The 21,600-nt window shown below is 35.2% G+C and overlaps 1 protein-coding gene across 10 annotated transcripts in view; it reads left to right on the forward strand.

Moving 5' to 3' along the window:
- Positions 1-21,600, forward strand: part of DLG1 (discs large MAGUK scaffold protein 1) — a 237,004-nt gene that overhangs the window by 58,190 nt on the left and 157,214 nt on the right. The window contains exon 1 of one of the 10 annotated variants that reach the window (XM_084871551.1): positions 8,900-9,148. The exons of the other annotated variants lie outside the window; for them this stretch is intronic. Within the exon in view, the coding sequence (XP_084727677.1) occupies positions 8,915-9,148 (234 nt within the window). The 5' untranslated portion in view covers positions 8,900-8,914. Of the gene's footprint in view, positions 1-8,899; positions 9,149-21,600 lie in introns of those variants that run through there. 10 annotated transcript variants of the gene reach the window in all.

A 21,600-nucleotide genomic window follows, 5' to 3' on the forward strand; every position in this document is an offset into this window, starting at 1 on the left:
TGGTTGTACTTATATGCATGTATAAAAGTCCTTCAGTTGATCTCTTATCTTCCTCCTTCCTCCGATCTCCCTACCCTCTTCTCTGTAATTTGACAGTCTGCTTGTTGCTTTACTGTCTCTATATCTATTGTTTGGTTCATCACTTTATAATGTTCTTTATTATACGTAAATGAGTGAAGTCATGTCTTTCTTTTTCACTGACTGGCTTATTTCACTCAGCATGATGTTCTCCAATTCTATCCAGGCAGCATAATATTCCATTGTGTAGATGTACCATAGTTTTTTAAATCCAATCATCTGCTGACGGGCACCTAAGCCCACACAGTGGGCTTTCTTGTTGTTTTCTTGATGGCTTCTTTTGCTGTAAAAAAGCTTTTTATTTTGATGTAGTCCCATTTGTTTATTTTCTCTTTTGGCTTCCATTGCCCTAGGGGCAGTATCAGTGAAGAAGTTCTTTTGGCATATGTCTGAGATTTTGCTACCTGTGGATGCCTCGAGTATTTTTACGGTTTCCCGTCTTATATTTAAGTCCTGTATCCATTTTGAGTTTATTTTTGTGTATGGTGTAAGTTGGTGATCTAGTTTCATTCTTTTGCATGTATCTGTCCAATTTTCCCAACACCATTTATTGAAGAGACTGTCTTGACTCCATTGTATATTTGTGCCTCCTTTGTCAAATATTAATTGAGCATAGTGATTTGGGTTGATATCTGGATTCTCTATTCCATTGATCTATATGTCTGTTCTTGTGCCAGTACCAAGCTGTTTTGAGAACAGTGGCTTTGTAATACAGCTTGAAATCTGGTATTGAGATCCCTCCTACTTTACTCTTCTTTCTCAGAATTGCTGTGGCTATTCGGGGTCTTTTATTGTTCCAAATGAATTTTTGGAGAGTTCTTTCTAGGTCAATGAAATATGCCATTGGAATTTTAATGGGGAGTGCACTGAACCTATAAATTGTTTTGGGAAGTATGGACATTTTAATGATGTTGATTCTACCAATCCATGAAAATAGTATGTTCTTCCATCTGTTTACATCAGGGGTCCTCAAACTTTTTAAAGTGGGGGCCAGATCACGGTCCCTCAGAGAGCTGGAGGGCCGGACTATATGAACTACTAATTCCTACTGTAACACCTCGGCTGCGCTCACTGCCCAAAAAACCTGGCGGGCCGGATCAGACTCCTCTGCGGGCCGCGTGTGGCCCGCGGGCCGTAGTTTGAAGACCCCTGGTTTACATCTTCTTCTATCTCTTTTTTCAGTGTCGTGTAGTTTTCTGCATATAGGTCTTTTACCTCCTTAGTTAAGTTTATTCCTAGGTATCTTAATTTTTTTGGTGCAATGGTAAATGGGATTGATTACCTTTTTAGTCTCTGTTTCTATAAGTTCACTATTGGTGTACAGAAATGCCATAGATTTCTTGGCATTAATTTTGTATCCTGCTACATTGCCAAATTCATTTATTAAGTCAATTAGTTTCTTGATGGAGTCCTTTGGGTTTTTTATGTACAATATCATGTCATCTGCAAATAAGGATAATTTTACTATTTCTTTTCCAATTTGGATGCCTTTTATTTTCTCTTCTTGTCTAATTGCAGTGGCTAGTACTTCCAGTAGTATGTCAAACAGAAGTGGTGAGAGTGGGCATCCCTGTCTTGTTCCTGTTCTTAGAGGGAGATGGTTAAAATTTTTGATAGCTCTAGTACCATTCCAGTTTTCTAGAACTTTTTCTAAAAATTTATCCATTTCATATTTATTTTAAACTATTATGCTTATTATCTTGGAATTTTTTTCTATAGCATATTTAGGTCTATAGCATATTTGGCCCCTTTTTCATTCCTAGCATTACTTACTTGTACTTTTTTTTTCTTAATCATTCTTGCCAGTGGATGGTCAGTTTCAAAGATGGTGTTTTCAAAGAACCATCTCTTTTTGGAAAATGCTCTCTTGTATCCCCCTCCTGTGCTGGATAATCTACATATCAATAGAATATTGTGTTTGATTGAAGCACTCTTGATCTTTTTTTGGGAGACTAAATGAGGGACACAGTTGGAAAAATCAGTTGACTGTTGGTGACAGTTCTCCTTTTATCTTTTCTCCCTTTCTTTTATTGTTTTATTTTTTTAATTCCTGCTTTCTTTTAGTTTATTCTGTTTGGCTTTTTGTTCTAGTGTCTTAAATTGGTTGTTTATTGCATTATCAGTCTTTTCTAATAGTATTTGAGTTGGTAAATTTTCTTTTACATAGCACTTTAGCTGTGTCCTCCAAATTTTAATATGTAATATTAGTTTTTTGTCATCTGTGTTTTCTTCTTGGGTTTTTTGGTCTGTCTTATGAGTTACTTAGAAATACGCTTTTTAATCTTTAAACAAAGGCGACACTTTTTTCTTTCATGTCTTATATTTTCTCACCTCATTTTTTTCTTATTATTCTGCTTCTTTTCCTTTAATGGCTATCCTAAGAGTTTTAATACACATTTTTAACTTCAGAAAAATCTAAAATCAAATATCTTTTACCTTTATTCTAAATAACACAAGAACTTTAAAACAATTGAACTCTGATCACTCCTGCTTGCTTTATATGCTGTTGTTATCAGCCTATGCCTGTTTCTCTTGACCGAAATTATATAAACTACTTCTTTCTTTTTTTTGAAAACCCCTGCCAGGTATGTATCTTCTGTTTCTGATGTTTTAAGTTTCTGGTCATTCTGATGGTTACAAACTGTGCAAAGCCAGTTTGCACACACCCAACTTGCTCCACAATTTCTTGGTATTTTGGTAGTTACTTTCATAAGTATGCAGCCTTTGGCACAAGCAGACAGTGAGCCAGCAGGCATGAAGTATTTTATATAGCCTCTTAAAATATGATGGATGAGCCCAGGCCATGTTGCACAGTTGTTTAGAGTTTTGTCTCCATACTCCATGGTTACATGTTGAATTCCTCAGTCAGGGAACATACGTGAAAGCATAAATAAATAGAACAACAAAAAAAATCTCTCTCTCAAATTGATAAATAAGAATTTAAATAATATATGATGTAACCTCAGTTCTCTGCTATTGCATAAAATGCTCACTCTAGGCAAATAAAGCAGTATTCCAAACATAAGATTTTGTTATCCAGAATTTCTAGATATTTTAGGGATTAAACCCAAAACCTTTTTTTCCTATTAAAAACTTGATATATACATTTTTCTATGTTAAAAATTTTAAAACTTCAGAAATATTACATGTTACATTTGTACCATAATTTGATGAACATTTCTGGTCTTTGCTATTATTTCCATTTTTACTATGTTTTATAAAGAAGGCTGCAGTGAGTAATCTTTGGGTATAAAAAGTATTGGGTTTATTTCCTTAGAGTTTATTTCTAGGAGTCACATTACTTGGTCAAAAGCATATGAACTTTTTGCTACTTTTTGACAGACTACATACTGATACAGTTATAATTTAAAAATTAGTAAAGCTGCCCTGTTTGGGGAATTTCTTCCTGCTTTTCCTATTTTATGCATAGGTTACTATGGCAGGTACCTCATAAAATAAATTTAAGGATTGAGATAGATTAGGAGTGTATGGGTAATAGGGAAATGGTTAGAGTCTTTTTAACTTTGTTAGAAAATAAAATATTTTTTTAAAAAAACTTTTGACATGTTTTAATGTGTTTTTTTTTTTTATATAATTTAAAAAATATATATTTTATTGATTTTTCACAGAGAAGAAGAGAGGGATAAAGAGTTAGAAATATCGATGAGAGAGAAACATCGATCAGCTGCCTCTTACACACCCCCTACTGGGAATGTGCCTGCAACCAGGGTACATGCCCTTGACAGGAATCGAACCGCAGGCTGATGCTCTATCTACTGAGCCAAACCGGTTTCGGCTTTTTTATAATTTTTTGAAAACCAGGACAAATGTTTTAGAAAGTTCCACAGTGAAATATCTTTTATTTTAGATACACTGTCAGTTATCAGATTAGCAGCCTCTTTAAAAAACAAAACAAAAACTAATATAGGGAGCTTTTCTATTTTATAGTATTATAGTTTGGAATGAAGCAAGCAAGAAACTATTATACTATACATGGAATTCAGTATATGAATTGTTTTTTGTAATTCAAAAAATTATCTTTGGATGGTAATGACCTGAGTGCAATGTAAGTTAAGCACTACTTTATTCTTAACAGTTCTTATAAAAGTAAAAAATAAGGTTAATTTAATAGGTACTTTAAAAAAAAATTTAACTGCTAGAATAGTAGTTTGGTTTTTCAAACAATAAATGCATTTATCAAACATTTATTAAACATCTTGTCTAGTAACTTTGTATTTTTTTATGATGAGATTAGAGGCCTGATGCACAAAATTTGTGCAAGAGTAGACCTTCCTTCCCTCGCTGCCAGCACCAGCTTCTCTTGCAGGCTTGGCTTCATCTGAAAGGTCGTCTGGAAGGACGTCTGGTCTAATTAGAATATTACACTTTCATTATTATAGTTATAACACAGTGTAATGTAATATGAAAGATAGAGAAATGAAATTCTTGGAGTATTCTAAAAAGAGAAAATTGACTTTTGAATAAGGTGTTGAATGAAGGATGTGTACATGATCCCAATTCATAAGATAAGGCAGTTACTGAGGAAAATACAGTAGGAGAGTGATTATCAGCAGAAACTGTAAAAATGCAAGAAATTTGATGATATTATACCTGATGTTTTGGGTGCTTGTTAGGAAATGATGGCAAAGTGTGAAGGGTCTTGATCCTGAACCCTATTAAGAAGGGTTTGCCACCACGAAATTGGCTGTGAAATAATCTATCAGATTTTTGTAGGTGCTAGTGCTAATTCTTATTACTGAAATAATGAAATAAGATAGTGGTTGAAAGCTACTCTATGCAGAACTTAGCCTATTGGTAATTTTTATTTAAAATTTACAGTGTGCTATGCAGTTTCAAGAAAAAAAACTGGCACTATTATGATGGAAAATCCTAATGTGGGAGGAAAGGACATAACTAGAATTTTTGTTGTTGTATGTAACAGTTATAAATATAGTATATGACACTAATAAGGACAGTATAAAGATCCTTAAAACTGAAAATGTACTGGGAATTAGGTAAAATGGTCAGAACATTAAAACAAATAAAGAGGATTTCCATCTAGATAAAGTGACAAGGAGGACATTAAGTTCATTGCTTAGTATGGGATGTTGTAGTGATCATTGAGGAAACAAAAGAATTTATACTTTGCTTTTATCTTCAATAGCAAGGAAAATTATGTTACCCTAATATGTGCAAAGTACATTATATATAGTTAAGAAGGACTTGAAATCCAAGAGCAGACAGTTATTTAAGTATATTTCCTAGCCTGAATACATTTTATCCAATAGTAGAATATTATCAAATGAAATCACCACCATAGTTAATAATTTTTCAAATATTGTGAGAAATGGAAGTAGAAGAGAAATGGACATAAGCATTTTATGCAACAGTAGAGAACTAAGGCTCTGTATTTGCTTCTGTCCATTTATTATAAATGATACAGGAATATAATATTTCTCATTTTAAGTACATAATGAATACTTTTTAAACTTTAAGTACATAATGAATACTTTTTCAACTTTGTTTTTACATCTCTGGAACATATTGAAATGTGGTTGAAATCTATTTTACTTTTTTTGGATGACCTTGGTGTATTAAGATGAGCTGATAGTTTGCATGCAGTGACCACTAGATGGTGCTCAAAAAGAAGGGATTTGTACATAGTACTATGTGATCAGTTTTTCTAAATAACAAATCTGTTATGAAACTTCTCAGTTAAGTCTTGTCTTATCTTAATACAGTTGTACATTTTGAAATTTAATAGGCCACATTATAAAGATAAAAGTGTAAGGAAGATGTCTATTCTGCATTTACAGTGCATTATTTTTGCAGTTACTTTGCAATTTATTTATTTTTTATTTTAGAGTTTTGATATTTTTTTTCCTCACATCCTTCAACATTTTAAAATATTTCACTAAGATTATTTAATCCTTTCTTTTGTTACTGTACTTGGAGATTTCTGGATTTATTTCTGAGTTTGGAAAGGTGTACAAATAACTTCTATCCTGTAGAAATTTTTAAACCACCTTTACTTCTATTTAATATTCTAAGGTAAAAATTCTCACAGTCATAAATTTTTCATAATCTTTTAGGTTCCATAATCATTAATTGGATATACTTAGGTTGCTTAAGCTTTCTTCTCTTTGTTTAGAGTTCTGCTATAAATAATATCATTCTGTAAAAAGCATTAGACTGTACAGAAAAAAAGAATTTTAATTCTTTATGTATCATATTTAAATGGTAATAGTAACTATTTTTGGTGATTTAGACATTGTGTATTATGTATTTTATTATATTAAACTTTACAAGTTTTATAATGAACTTAAATTTTGTTTGAATGGAATAGAATTTATCTTTCAACTCTGCTACGTAAGTAGGGCTACTCCAAAGCAGAGGAGTTGGATGCCTTACACCTCTTAATCAAATCATATAAATCCAGTGGATTTGAATAGGGAATTTTTACATTGAAAAATATTTCTTCTCTGTACTTGGGATATATGGGATAGAATGACAACTTTAGGTTGTTCACAAGTTCGTTGGCTCTCTAAGATAAGAAACCTGTGTAATGAACAGTTTATTATTCTGTCTGTATTGGTACTTTTGCAGCTTGAGTGGGAAATTTGTAATCAAAATCATCATCATACCAATCTAGAATTACAGAATCTGCCTTCTTCAGGTTTTCATCAGACATGGATCAGGCACATATTTGGGGACCAAACCAATTAATACTGCATTTGTATAAACCACACTGATTAATTCTTTGTTATAAATACCTGGTCCATAGTAAAACTTGAATTTTTTTCAGGAGATTTTATTTTTCCCTTCAGAGATAATTCTTAGTTCTCTGTCAACCCTTAGTTCTTTACTGTATTCCCCTACCCCTAATGGATAGGAACAGTCTGCGTAGGGCCACAGAATTATCAAATACTGCATGTACAGTCCTTAAGAAGCAGCACCAAACTTTCTGCTATAATCTTTATCACAAAGCGTCTTACTCCAAAGTGTCCCACATAACTCTTGTTGGACATATGTCTGTGAATTAGGCATGGAATCACAGAAGACAACATTAGCATCTTTTGTTAGTGAGTCAAGATTTGCAACAGACCTGGAGATTTTAATTTGTCAATGCTGCTTTCTACTAGGCTGCGTTTAATTGATGCTGGTAAGCATGTAGTAAGCAAGATTTTGTCATCTGCATCTGAAAAAATATCCATGGCTGAGTTTGGAAATGAATGATGTATTTATATCAACCTAAAAATTGAATTACTCAATCATTAATAAATTATTAAGTAATATTTTTATTCATATGTTGTTTTTGAATGACCATATATTGTATTTTATACTACTAGTGCTAAGAGGACAAACTTGGGAATCTGGTTCTCAAACGTGAGTGTGCTTAAGAGTTTGAGCATAGGAACCTTTTTAAAGATGAAAATTCCCAAATCCTCAAAATTCTGATGGGGAGAGGGTCTGTTTTTTAACCAGTCTGTTTTTTAACCAGTATCCTAAGTTATCCTGAGGTGAACTCTAATGTTGAAAAAACATAAACCCAGGTATTAGATGTTAGATAATGTCTATTTAGCAATCAAATAATATTACCTTGTGAACCAGGGTATTATTTATATAATGTTAGATAAAACATGTTCCACTGGTTATTAAAAATTATCTTTAATTCTCTTATATTTTTACAGATTCATAATTTGATGATCTTGATGTTTATAATATATAAGATGATGCTAATAACAGTTTTTTACAAAGTTAAGGTTTTTTTTATTTTTATATGGTGGTCTTTTGTTTTATTTTTGAGAAAGAGGGAAAAGAGCAAGATAGAAAAATACAGGCAATAAACATCATTAATGGGCTGCTTCCTACAAGCCCCCTACTGGGGGTTGAGCCTGGAACCCAGGCATGTGCCCTGACCAGGAATCAAACCAGTGACGTCTTGGTTCCTGGGTCAGCGCTCAACTGCTGAGCCACACAGGTTGGGCAATAGCAGTTGTTTTTTTTTAAATCATGAAGGTTTCAGAAGTCAAATATTTATTTTGCTAATTGATCTGCTTCTGCCTCCAGACCCAATTATCAAAGCATTAAAAACCAAAATATTACATAAAATGATCATGTTACATTACAAATGAATTTCCCTATATCATTAAGTCCTCAGAGTTTAATAGAGAGAGTATCTTAGAACTAGTGCTAATTAACGTAAGCTCCTTCCAGATGTAGAAATTTGTATGTCAATGACAAAGGTTTACTTAGTAAAATTATTTTAAACAATCAGAACAATTGTAAGAGAATCCTCTTGCGTTTTTAAATTCAGCTCTTATTTATAATTTGGTGAAGATGCCATTGGATTTTACTACAGACTGTGATAGAAACTGGGTAATCCAGGATTTCTCCACCCAGTGCATTAAATCAGGCAGCTCTAACGGGTCTTGGTAGTCCAGTGTTTAGGACATCCTTCTTTACCTGCTAATCAACCTCACTTCCTGGATTTGAGTCCATCTAGTTATCAGCTAACAAAAGAACAGCTTTTGGTTCCTGCAGACGCTGGTGAAAAAAAATACTCATGAGAAAGAAATCCACCTTATGCCATCTTTTTTGTCTGCAAATGTAAACTCAGCCATCATGCAGTTAACAGGTACAGAGGGAAGAAGATAGAAGCTCTTTCATGGAAAGAAATTACTAAGAAAATGAGCATCATTTCTCCAGGTTTTTATTTTCCCTGATGTACAAGTGATGCTGCTGTAATTCTAGCTGCAGTTTTTACCGATCATTCACCATTGAGCAGCTGGTAGAGAAGTAAGACTGCTTGGCAACCACCTGCAGGGCTGCAGAGATGAATTACATTTTCGGAAACAACACACTTCTGTACTCACGCGCCAGTCGAGGAGGCAATGCTAGTTCTAGCCATGGCTCTGTAGGCCCAAAGCAGAAGCACGGGGCAAAAAAGGACTCATCAGATGAACTGCAAGCTGAGCCAGAACCTTCACGCTGGCAGCAGATAGTTGCATTTTTCACTCGAAGGCACAGCTTTATTGATTGCATCTCAGTAGCCACCAGCTCCACCCAGGTAACATACCACTTGTTGAAATTATTTTCAATATATTTTGGTTCATGTTTGTTTTGAAAAAAATGTACTATAGCATAGATTTCTTCTTATTATAAAATATAATCTTATGCACTGAAACCTTGGATACGCAAAAATGTATGTTTTCAGTCCATCTGTTCAGGTCTCCAGCATGAAAAAGGGAAAGAAAAAATATTTTCCCTTTTGATGTTATGTAATGCCAAACAAAACAGTCTTGGGTTCTGTTGAATAACTTCTCTAAAAATATAAAGCCATTGACATATAAATTAAAAAGTAACAATGCTTGTCTCCTTAAGACTGTGTTAAATGCTATAAAGTATGACTGACCAAAAAAAAAATACCTGATTAGCTTTTATAAGTCATTATAAATAACCTTTGGAATATGGTTATAATAAGATAAAAGAAGATAGGTTAAAATATTTTTATTTTCTCATTTAAAAAATATATATTTAATATAATAAACTGAATGGTATCCTTATATCTTAAAGTTATATTAAATTATTGTTTTTTCAGGGAATTTAATGAATCTTTCAATCTCTATAAATATAGTATATTAGCTAGGGTTAACTTGTGAAATTACACAATTATAGGAATATTTTTTCAAATACTTAATTGACAATTTAGAGAGGTGAGCAAACACAAAGTCTGCCAAATTTTTAAAAATCATTTCTTTTTAAGGAAATGAGAATTGAAAATAGGAAAAATATAAAATTAATAATTGAGTGAAATACCTATTACTTGACTTGGTATTAAAGGAAAGTTGGGACAATATTCTTATTTTAAAACATTTTCAGTAGATTTCATTCAACTTTCATAAAAATGAAAGGATAGTCTAATTTTAAAACAAGCTAAGAATGCTTTTGTTCTTTGACATCAATAATATTTAAATTAACAAAATATATGACCATACACTAGGGCATTTAAAAATTCTTTAAAACTATTTTTTTTTTTTAATAATTAGAAGCAATCAACAGCTTCTTTCTTGAATTTGGTAACTAGACTTATCTTTCAATAGTTTTGATTTTAAAATGTCAGGTTTCTTAAGAAATTCTACTTATTTTTCTTACATAGTTGAGAGAAAATAGAGTTCCTGGACTAGGGAGAGTCATTAGAGTCATTAATTGTTTTTATGTAGGCACTGAGGTCACTTATAATGAAAGTTATTCAGAGATAGCAATTGTTTTAACTCTTGGATTGAATATTGCACCAAAATTTTAATTAATTTGATTTTGACAATAATTACATATACCAAAAAGGGTCACAAAGACTAAAGCTTGACATTATTATTCATTGTAGATTAATAGTAAATGGTATTTTCCATTGTCTGATGCCACAATACATTTTTCTGTTTCATCTACTGACTAATGGCTGGTAATTTTGTTTTTTAGCAGTAGAAGGATTTCTATAGAGTTAAAAACAAAGTAGATTAATGAAATTTCTTAAATGAGCATATACTGTATATACCTGTGAATATAGTAGTAAGACATTGATAGTGTTTTATTATATGATTAATAAATAACAACAACGATGATGATGACCAGGGCTTCTATTACACTGTTGTCAGAAATATTTTTTTAAAGATTTGATAGCAAGATTAGCTTTGACTCTAATTTCTTATAACTCTGCTGCATGATATTTCTAGCGGTTTGGAGAATTGTTATTAAATCAAGTCTTATTAATTTGAAAGTCATTACTCTGATGAAAAACATTTGCTTTCTTTACAGATTCATTTAAATTGCTTGTCTGTTGGAGGTATTCATTTTCATAACTAAGATTATTTGCCTGGTCCTTCTGGAATATCCGGAAGTTAGTGGGAAGTCATTAATGTTTTTCTAAACAATAAGGAAGCCAAGGTTGTAAACTTGAATAAGATCCCCAGCTTTTACGATAGAACTTGTTATATGATTAGTGCTCAATAAGTATTTATGGAACTGATTGATTGATTTCCATGTCAGTCACGTTGAACCTTATTAGCTCAATGCCTTCCAAAATATTGCACCTAATCTGAAACCTCTTGGGTAATTACATTTATATCTACTCTCTTCCCTCATAAGTGCCTTTAGTTTTTCACAGCAGCCCATCTGTTCTTCCATTTCTCTTTTCTTTCCCTTTATTTTTCATATTTTCTTCAAGCCACAAAACTTCTCCATATACCTTCTCTTCACCGTTTTGAGTCCCCAGCTAATGATGTAAAAATACAGCTTATAACCTATCTGTAATTTTTGTCATTTACTTATATCCCAAAAATTTAAATTATGAGTTTTTGTTTGTTTTTGGGTGTGTGTATTTTTATGTTAAATTAAGATATTCTACCTATTTTTCTTACATGGTTGAGAGAAATAGAGTTGTGAATTATTTTTACTGTGGTGTAAATTTTACTTTTGGGGGCTTCATACTACTTATGTTTTTAATTTGAAATAATTATAATATAGGAAAAGTGGCTTATGCATTGTCAAGCCCTCTAGAGTTTCACACCACAGAATTTCTTCTATTCTTACATTTAGGATCACTTGATGGCAATCTGCCCTCAGCATATTCAAGTTCTGTTCCAATCTACACCAAATTTTCTATTTAGCAAGGTTTTTAAAAAATCCAGCACAATACTTCTAGACTTTCCTACCTGATTAGCCCCTAGATAAAAGGTTTTAACTATTGGGCGATATTTTTATGAGAATAGTAGTTACAAACTTTGAACAGCTGTGAAGTGGTGTAGGTCCCTTTGAATGTGTGTTTAGCAACTGTTCCTATATTTCAGACTACTTGAAAATTCCTAACATGGATCACTATAAATATTCAAATTGGGTTCTCCCATTACTCCAAAATCGACATATCAAATTAAGCTGAAGATGGCAAAGTTCTCTTCCTAAGAGTGAATGGAATAGACATGATGACTTATAATTGAAGTAGAACAATAATTTTTATCTCTTTATTGACTTGGGGTGACACGGGTTAATAAAATTAATAGGTTTCAGCTGAACAATTCTATAATACATCATCTGCATATTGTATTGTGTGTTCACCACTCCAAGTCTCCTTCCATCACTATCCCTCCATACCCTCTTCTGCCTCCCCCTATACCCTTTTTACTGTCTCTGATAATCACCATACTGTTGTCTGTGTCTTTGAGGGGTTGTTGTGATTTTTTATTTGTTTTAGGGGGTTGATTTTTTTGTTTCTTGAAGGGGTTTGCTTAATTCCCACATCTTTATTCATCTAGTCCCACAACAATCCTCCCCTCAGACAACTGTCAGTCTGTTCTCTAAAATTTTAGTAAGAGTGGATATTAGCCACATGAGTTAAATAATCTTTTTAGAGAAAAACAAAACAAAACCCTGTTCTAAATTAAAATACAGAAAAACTCTGTTCACATAACCATGTGGAAAATATAAAGGCTGATTTGTATAAAAAGAATACTCTTCTAAACAAATGCATTCTAGATTACAAAAGATTTAAATTTTAGAATTGTGCATTGGATATATTGTCCAAAAAAAAAGATTATAATAGTATCAACCTCATGAGTTAATTGTATTAAATTATTTAATATATTTAACCTACTTAGAACAGTGCCTGGCAACTATTATTATTATTTTATTACAATATTATTATTTTATTTTTATAGTAGAGGCCCAATCCAATGCACAAAATTCATGCACAGGCCTTGGCTTCAAGGAAGGATATCTGGTCTAATTAGCATATTATGCTTTTATTATTATAGATTGCTTAACTTGGATAGTGTGTGGACAAATTCAAATATAGATAATTAGGAACTGCATTACCTAGGTTTGTGTAGTTAATTCAATCATTCAGTAAATAGTGTTGACTGAACAAGTTAATTAAGTGCAAGCTGTACACTTTTTTAAGAGCTACACCCAGCACTTTCAATTACAGGTTTTAAGGGAGGGTCCCAAAGAGCAACTCAAATTCTCCTTGAGACCACCAATTCCCTGACCTTGCCTCCCCTCCTAACACTCCCTTCTACAAGTTACTAAAGCAGTCACAAGTAGACAACTAAATTTAACTGACTATCCACCTTTTACCAAGTTCCCCTAAGCATACCATTGGGACTAATTTTATTTTTTAAGTATACTTTTATTGATTTCAGAGAGGAAGAAAGAAAGAGAGATAAAAACATCAATGATGAGAGGGAATCACTGATCAAGCCCGCAGCCTGGGCATGTGCCCTTGGCCAGAATTGAACCTGGGACCCTTCATCTACAGGCTGACGCTCTATCAGTTGAGCCAAACTGGCTGGGGCAGGACTAATTTTATACTGCATATTCCTTTTAACCTTAATCACCACACCTGTTGTTCGTTTAGACTACTACAACTTTCACAAAAAAATGAAACTATTATTTGTCATACCCCTTGCACTTTGTGACCAACAATGGGTTGTCTTCCTTAGTTATCGTATTGATACTTATGAATCATTGTATTTCCTCTCTAAAAATAAATGCAGATGTAATGAGATGGTGTTTTCTACTTCCCCTTTTTTAGTCATCTGCATTTCTCCCAGTCACTCCTCCTAATTCTTTGATATCTTTAACTTCCAGGATCTTGTTTTTTCTTTCACTAGAATGACCTACTTAAATGGTTATATTTAAGAACTCAATAGCTTTGACTATGTCAGCTATTTTCTAACCTTTTTCATCTTATGCACACAAAAACTAATTACTAAAATTCTGCAGCACACCATAAAATATCATTTTTGCCAGTCTAAAACACACAGGTATAATTTTGATTCATTCACACTAGACAGCTACTGTTGTGTTGGCTGTTGTCATTTTTTTTAATTGACAATCTAAGGGAAAAGAGGTCAGTGCCCCTGACTAAATAGTCAGGTATTGCATGTTTTAAAAATTCTTGCGGCACATTGGTTGAAAATTGTTGGGCTATATCACTTATAAAATCTCAGTTGCAAGCATTTCAAACCATCTCTTTCTTTTCAGCTCACTTCCCCTACTGTCAAGATTTTCTTTATCGATATATATACCCTCTAAAGACCTCCAGCTCAACTGTTTATTGTTTATCATTTCTTTTGTACTCCTACTTGCCTCCTTTCCTTGCTCAGATTCCTTGGTCCATGACTATAAACACTGTCTTTTGTAATATCAGCTCTCTTTGCCCTTCTGTCACTTCATTGGTAAGATCCAACCTTACTGATTGCACATCTGCTCTGCCTCTTGCACACTGGCAAAGCAGCACATCGAATACCTGTTTTCTGGCCCTCATTCTCAATTGATTGTCTTACTCTGTATTTGGGCCTGTTAAAATAAATTATACATCTGTGTTCCCAAAGCTCCCCCTTCGCTTCTCTATTAGAGCATAGGCCCTTTGACTATTCAGGGACTTTTGAAATTCTCTCTTCTGCATTATCTATGTTTCCCTGTATACTGGATCATTCTCATCATCATACATACTGCTATAATACCTCTCATTAAAATAACCAACCAAAAGAAACCTCTTTTGTTATGTAGATTATCAAATCCAATCATCTTCATTTTATTTTTATTAGTATTAATAAAATAATCTTTATTATTTTAATCTTCATTTTATTTAATCCCAGTTCTTACACAATTGACTAATATCTCCTTTAAATTCTTTACTCTTTTGACACCACTTTTATATTCTCCCAACCTCGTTTCCTTTGCAATATATTCCTGCACTTTCTACTGATGTTAATAAGGGCTCAGTCCTTAAATGTCTCTTTTTATACTCACACTAGAGGCCTGGTGCATGAAATTCATGCATGGAGAGGGGGTGTCCCTCAGCCCAGTCTGTACCCTCTCCAATCCAGGACTACTGGCTCCCAACTGCCCAGATAAATAAATCCAAACAGAAATGGCTGCCACCATGGAGCAAGCAGGAGGCTTGGCTCCGCTCCAGGCTACAAAGTTTCGATTGTAGAAGATAAATAAATCCCAGATACCAGGGCCTCTGTTTGGGTCGCTGTGGGGGCGTGGCTGGCCTGCAGTGTACCATTTACTGAGATGCTGAAGACAATAATGCTTGGATCATCTTCTATTCCTATTTCCTTAGCTCTGCATTCAGTCTAATAGTAAATCCTATTGAGTCTAATTCAGGATATATTTATGACCACTTTTCACCACTTGTACAACTATAAATTAAAGTTGACCCTTGAATAACATGTAGCTTAGGGAAACCAGCCCTCTATGCATTTAAATATTTGTGTATAAATTTTGACTCTATGAAAACTGAACTACTAATAGCCTGCTGTTGAACTGAAGTCCTACATAACAAACAGTTGGTTAACATATATTTTGTATGTTATATATATTCTGTATTCTTACAATTAAGTAAGCTAGAGAAATGTTATTAAGAAAATCATAAGGAAAAGAAAGTTCATTTATAGCACTGTACTACTGTATTTATCAATACTGTAAGTTTACATAATTTATAACATAAATCATCTGTCTGTATCTACATCAATATTATCTAATATATGATACAAATTACTGTAGTCGTTATATGTATTATTAACACTTGACATCAAAAAATAAAAAGATAATTTGAGAAAGAAATTTATATTTATTTATAGGTATAACAAAGAAGCAGCAGTATGGTTGCTTTTTTGTAGCCTAGTGCCATGGTAGGCAAACTGCGGCTCATGAGCCACTTGCATCTCTTTGGCCCCTTGAGTATAGCTCTTCCACAAAATAACACGGCCTGGGCAAATCTATTTTGAAGAAGTGGCACTAGAAGAAGTTTAAATTTTAAAAATTAGGCTCTGAAAAGAAATTTCAGTTGTTGTACTGTTGATATTTGGCTCTCTTGACTAATGAGTTTGCCGACCACTGGCCTAGTATATTAGATATGATACTTCATGGTAGCCTAGCCTGTACATCAATGAATGAATTGTTATAAAGTATTTATGACATACAGTATTACAATCATATTCATAATACAGTATTATAAAATTTGTTACTTTTTGAAAAAAGAAACCACTTATCCTATATAATAATACAACTGAATGGAGGAACAACCAGTCATTATGATGAGCACTGACCACCAGTGGGCAGACGCAGGAGCTGCTCCCTGGTAATCAGTGTGCTCCCATAGGGGGAGCACTACTCACCCACAAGCTGGACTGACGGCTTGTTAGTGCAGCGGAGGTGGCAGGAGCCTCTCCTGCTTCCATGGCAGTGTTAAAGGTGTTCAACTTCGGGGAGAGGGCCTAAGCCGTCAGTCAGACATCCCCCAAGGCCTCCCAGACTGCTAAAGGCGCAGGCCAGGCTGAGTGGACACCCCCCAAGTGCACGAATGTCATGCACTGAGCCTCTAGTCTGTAATAATAGGTTGATAGGCAGTTTCTCCAGTTACAAGAGAGGCATACTAACAGTAAAATATTTCTTTGAAAGCAGTGCTATAAAACAGTAAGAAAACTATCAAATTATTAAATTTATATTAAATTAGAGGCCCAGTGCACGAATTCATGCACCTTGAAAGGAACTGTGGGCCTCAATGCTGCGGTGGACACAGGGTCAGGTCTCAGCCTGTCCTCTGCGCCCCCATCCATGCCTTCCCACTGCAGCTCCTGGTACCCTGTCTGCCATCCCCACTCCCACACACTGACAGTGCTGGCCCCACTTGCACCTGCTGACAGTGCAGAGCGATTGGGGCCGGTGCCAGCAGTGGGTGTGAGTGGTAGCTGCTGTCCCAATCGCCCCTCAGGAGCAGGGGGAGGTGGAGAAGCCCTGAGGTGCAATCAGGGCCAGCAGCCACCACTCGCATCCCCTGATGGCACTGAGCAATTGGGACTGGCCCCAGGCGCCGGTATTGGGTGCGAGCAGCAGCTTTGGCATCACCTGAGGGTGTGAGCAGGGCCGGTGTTGGCAGTAGGTGTGAGTGCTGTGCGGGACTGCAGCACAGAGGAGGAAAGAATTTTCAGTAACCACCAAAGGCTCACCCTGTTGAAAGTGACCGGCACCCTGCCTTGTCTGGTGCCCCCACTCACCTGCTCTACCATCCCACCGTGGCCTATGCCACTATGTTCTATACTCTGCTGCCTGCTGCCAACGCCCACCATGGTCCGCGCACACCCCCAGGTGGTTAGCACACATCATAGCGACTGGTTGGTTGGTTGTTCTGCCATTCAGTCTATTTGTCTATTAGGGTGTAAGGATAGGCTATCCACTTTCATGCAAATCATGCACATGATGAATACTCATAGGATGACGATGATGAGGGAGAGGATAAGCTATCCACTTTCATCAAATCATGCACATGATATTCTACATAATGAATACTTAGGAGACGACAATGACAACGACTACACACAATGTCTCAAAATATTCTTATCATATTTATTTGATATTCTTACCATAGTTATTAGATCAGGAGAAGACACATAACAGGTAGTTTAATTGTACTGCATGATGATTGCCTATTTATTAAGTGGGAATGGATCATTATAAAGATCTTCATCCTCATCTTCATTTTGAGTAAACTGAGGAGAAGGAAGAGGAGGGGTTGGTCTTGCTGCCTCAGGTGGCAGAAGCAGGAAAGATGGAGAAAGTGGAAAGGGAGGGAGGCAGGCATATGATATAACTGGAAATACATGGTAATTTTTTTTTGCTTTTTCATTTATCTGAAAATTTTTCTATATGATGCCAGTTCTTCTCTACTATTTGCTTTATTTTCAATGCCCGTATCATAGAAAGGTATGTGTCTTAAAATAAGTCTAAAGCACTCTTGAATGATTGAAACCTTTTGCTAGATTGTCTAATATCAGTTTGTTTTCTGGTACTGCTTCTTCATTGTCTTCCTTGTTGTCTGGTACTGATTCAGAAGCACTCATCTGCATCAGCATTTTTTTTTGTTTTGTTATATCCACAATCTCTTTTTTGGTTTCCTTGATTGACTTTGTTGTAAAACCTGTAAAGTCATACATAACATCTGGACACAATTTTCTCCAGCAGGAATTGTTTCAGGCTTGGTGGATTTCACAGCTCTTTACTGATCAGTGAGGGCATCTGCAGTCCTTCAGACTTTCAGGGTATTCTTTCTTTTGTGGTTCTCTTTCATAGCATTGACAATCTTTTTCATAGAGTATAATGATCCTTAAAGGTCCTTATGACTCCTGATCCAGAGACTGAATTAGAGAGACAAATGTTTGGGAGCAAGTAGACCACTTCACTGCCTTCAGTATTAAACTCATGTGGTTCTGGATGGCCAAGTTCATTGTTTAATTTCAAAATAATTTTAAGAAGCAGTCCCTTACTGGCAATGTACCACCTCACTTCAGGGACAAAGCATCAATGGAACCAATCCAGAAAAGCGTTCTTGTGCGGGCTTTCTTATTGTATTCGATACATACTAAAGACTGGCAGTTGGTATTTTTTTTTTCCTTCAATGTCTGAGAGCTAGTAAATTTATAGATGAGGGCAGTCATGATTATAAACCCAACGGCATTTGCAAAAAAAGATAGGATTAGTCTATCCCCTCCTGCCTTAAATCCTGTGTTTGCTTTTTTCTCCCTTACTAATAAATGTGCTTTGTGGCATTTTTTTCCCCCCCAGAATACTATTGTCTCTATTAAAAACCTGTTCAAGCAAATCTTTTCTCTTCAGTGATTTTCTTAATGGCTTCTGGAAACTCATCTGTTGCCCCTTGGTTGGCAGAGGCTGCATCTCTTGTTATCTTGACATTTTAAAAACCAAAACTCTTTCTAAAATTATCAAATCATTCTTTGCTGGTATTAAATTCTCATACTTTAGACTAGGGGTGTCGAACTCAATCAGAGAAGGGGCCAAAATCTAAAATCCAGCCTAAATCGCGGGCCGAATGGTTTACTGAACAGTCATAAACTGACAATGTCATAAACTGACAGCGGAGTGCAGTGATGACAGCGCGGTGCGGGCCACATTGCAAGGCCTGGTGGGCTGGATTTGGCCCGCGGGCCTTGTGTTTGACACATGTGCTTTAGACACTTAACATTCCTTTTGCTTTGAGTTGTCATATAATGACTTTGTGTTTTTTTTCCTTGAATCATATTAGTCTATAGGTACGCATTTTAATCTATATAATAAAGAGGGATTATGCTAATTGACCCTCATGCCATTGCAAAGATGGCAGCACCCACAGCCAATAAGGAGGGAATATGCTAATTGAATGCTATGCCCTCAAAGATGGGGGCGCCCACAGCCACGATATGGCAGTGCCCAGTCCCCTCAGCCCTGCTGGGGTGGCAGGCGCACCACAAGGCTGGGCCCACCTCGGGGTAGGCCTGGCTGCTCTGGGCACCTGCCTCTGGAGTTCCCCAGGCCCCGCAGGTAAGCCTTGGATGGCAGCTGCCCAGCCGCCCAGGGCCGCCCAAGGCTCAGGTAACCAGGGCCAGCTGAGGCTTGCGCTGCCGTCAGTGGCAGCAGCAGAGATGTGATGGTGCATGGCCTTCCCCTGATCACCGGGTCACCCCCTCCCCCTGACGGCTCCCAGACTGAGAGGGGGCAGGCTGGGCTGAGGGATCCCCCCCACCCTGCTCCAGTGCGTGAATTTTAATGCACTCGGCCTCTAGTGTTTTTATAATATGACTAGACGCCCAGGGCACATGTTTTCTTTTTCTTTTTCCCCCACTGCACCAGCTTATATTGATGGTATTTATTTGCAGTAACTTTGGTAAAAGGGCATTTGAGGCAAATAAGAAACAGATTTAAACAATGAAAAAACCCTTTATCTTATAGTACTGGACCCCTGCTGAGTACAATGACTTTCAAGCAGAGTTTTGATATATCTACTGTGCTGTATTTTATCCTTCTGTAAACATGCAAAAGGCTCACGGATTTTTTTTTCCTCCCTCGTTTCACCGTCCCTCTCAGATAACTTCTTTGACTTTATATCAGAGAAACATGTCTCACTACAGCATAATAGATATTTAAACAAAGGAATTTGGATTAAGACTATTAACTATGCAGCCCAGCCAGCTTGGCTCAGTGTTTAAGCGTCAACCTATGAACCAGAAGGTCACAGTTCGATTCCCAGTCAAGGGCACATGCCCGGGTTGTGGGCTTGAACCCCTATGTGGGGCGTGCAGAAGGCAGCATATCAATGATTCTCGTCTTTGATGTTTCCATCTTTCTCTCCCTTTCCCTTCCTCTCTAAAATCAATAAAAATACTTTTAAAAAGAATAACTATACTGTACAAAAACAAAATAAGGTTCTTACTGACAATAGTTACGCATGGGTAATTACTCACCTTATTACCTAATGTATTCATAAAAGATTTTCTAATTCCTATATTTCATTTTCTATGAATATATATTTCTTTAGACCTTATTGATTTATATATATATATATATATATATATATATATATCCTAAGCTCAGTTTACCCCATTTATGTAATATGTTAATATAAGATAGTACAGTTTCAGTTATCTTTTAGAGTTTCATTTTATGCTATGAAAATTATTTCAATAAATCATTTAGTGAGAAAAAATATTAAGTGTTTTTTAGATAGCTTTGCAGATCTTTTATACTTGGGTCTAACTATGATGTGTAACATAATTTTTAGTGGCTATTGTGGATATTATTCTTAATAGTCCTGCCTCACTCCCTACTTCCCATCAGTCACCAGATACACAAATTATATATTCAAAATCTATCTTAATTTGCCTATTCATGTCCGTTTTCACCATGACCACCATTTGGTTTAAACCACTGTCCCCTCTAGGATGGATTATTAGGCAACCTGTCATTTGTCCCTTCTGTATCTTCCTATATCAGTCAGTATTCATTATGCATATACAGTGTGGGGCAAAAGTAGATTACAGTTGTGAATATGCAAAACAGTATATTCTTGTATTATTTATTAATTACTGTATTTTTTCCATATGAATAACTGTAAACCCATTTTGCCCCACCCTGAATGAAAACCACTTTAACTATATTAGACAGAAAGAGATTTAATCCAGGTAGATACACTTAAAATACCTTTTTTTTTTTTTTTTATTGTTGAGTGAATAGAAGTGAAAGAGAGTGCTGCATAGTCATAAATGTAGATGTGCAATACACGTTATGTACCTGGCTGTACCTAATGAGGCATCAGACCACTTTTATGAAAATCTATTACATTTTAAAAGCTAATTTCAGAATTTTAAGGTCTCATTAAATTTGAAATATAAATATATGAAGAAAATTAGAATCTAATAATCAGTTTCAGCATTTTTCAAAAAGCTGTCAATTTGAATACTGGTTTTAAAAAATACTTTTAAAATATGAACAATAAGTTATTTTACAAGAATTTACAATTTTCTGCAATGTTCTTTGAGGCAGTGTTAATATTATATAGCCACTGTTGTCATGGAAACAAGTCTCTGAAGGCAACATCGGAGGATAATGATTCCATGGTGTTGCTATGGATAGAAACAACTGAGACAGTTGTTAGTCACCTGGTCAAGATTTTTTTTTTAATCTTGGAGA

Source organism: Pipistrellus hanaki (assembly GCF_964339955.1).
Source record: "Pipistrellus hanaki genome assembly, chromosome: 2".
NCBI lineage: Eukaryota > Metazoa > Chordata > Mammalia > Chiroptera > Vespertilionidae > Pipistrellus > Pipistrellus hanaki.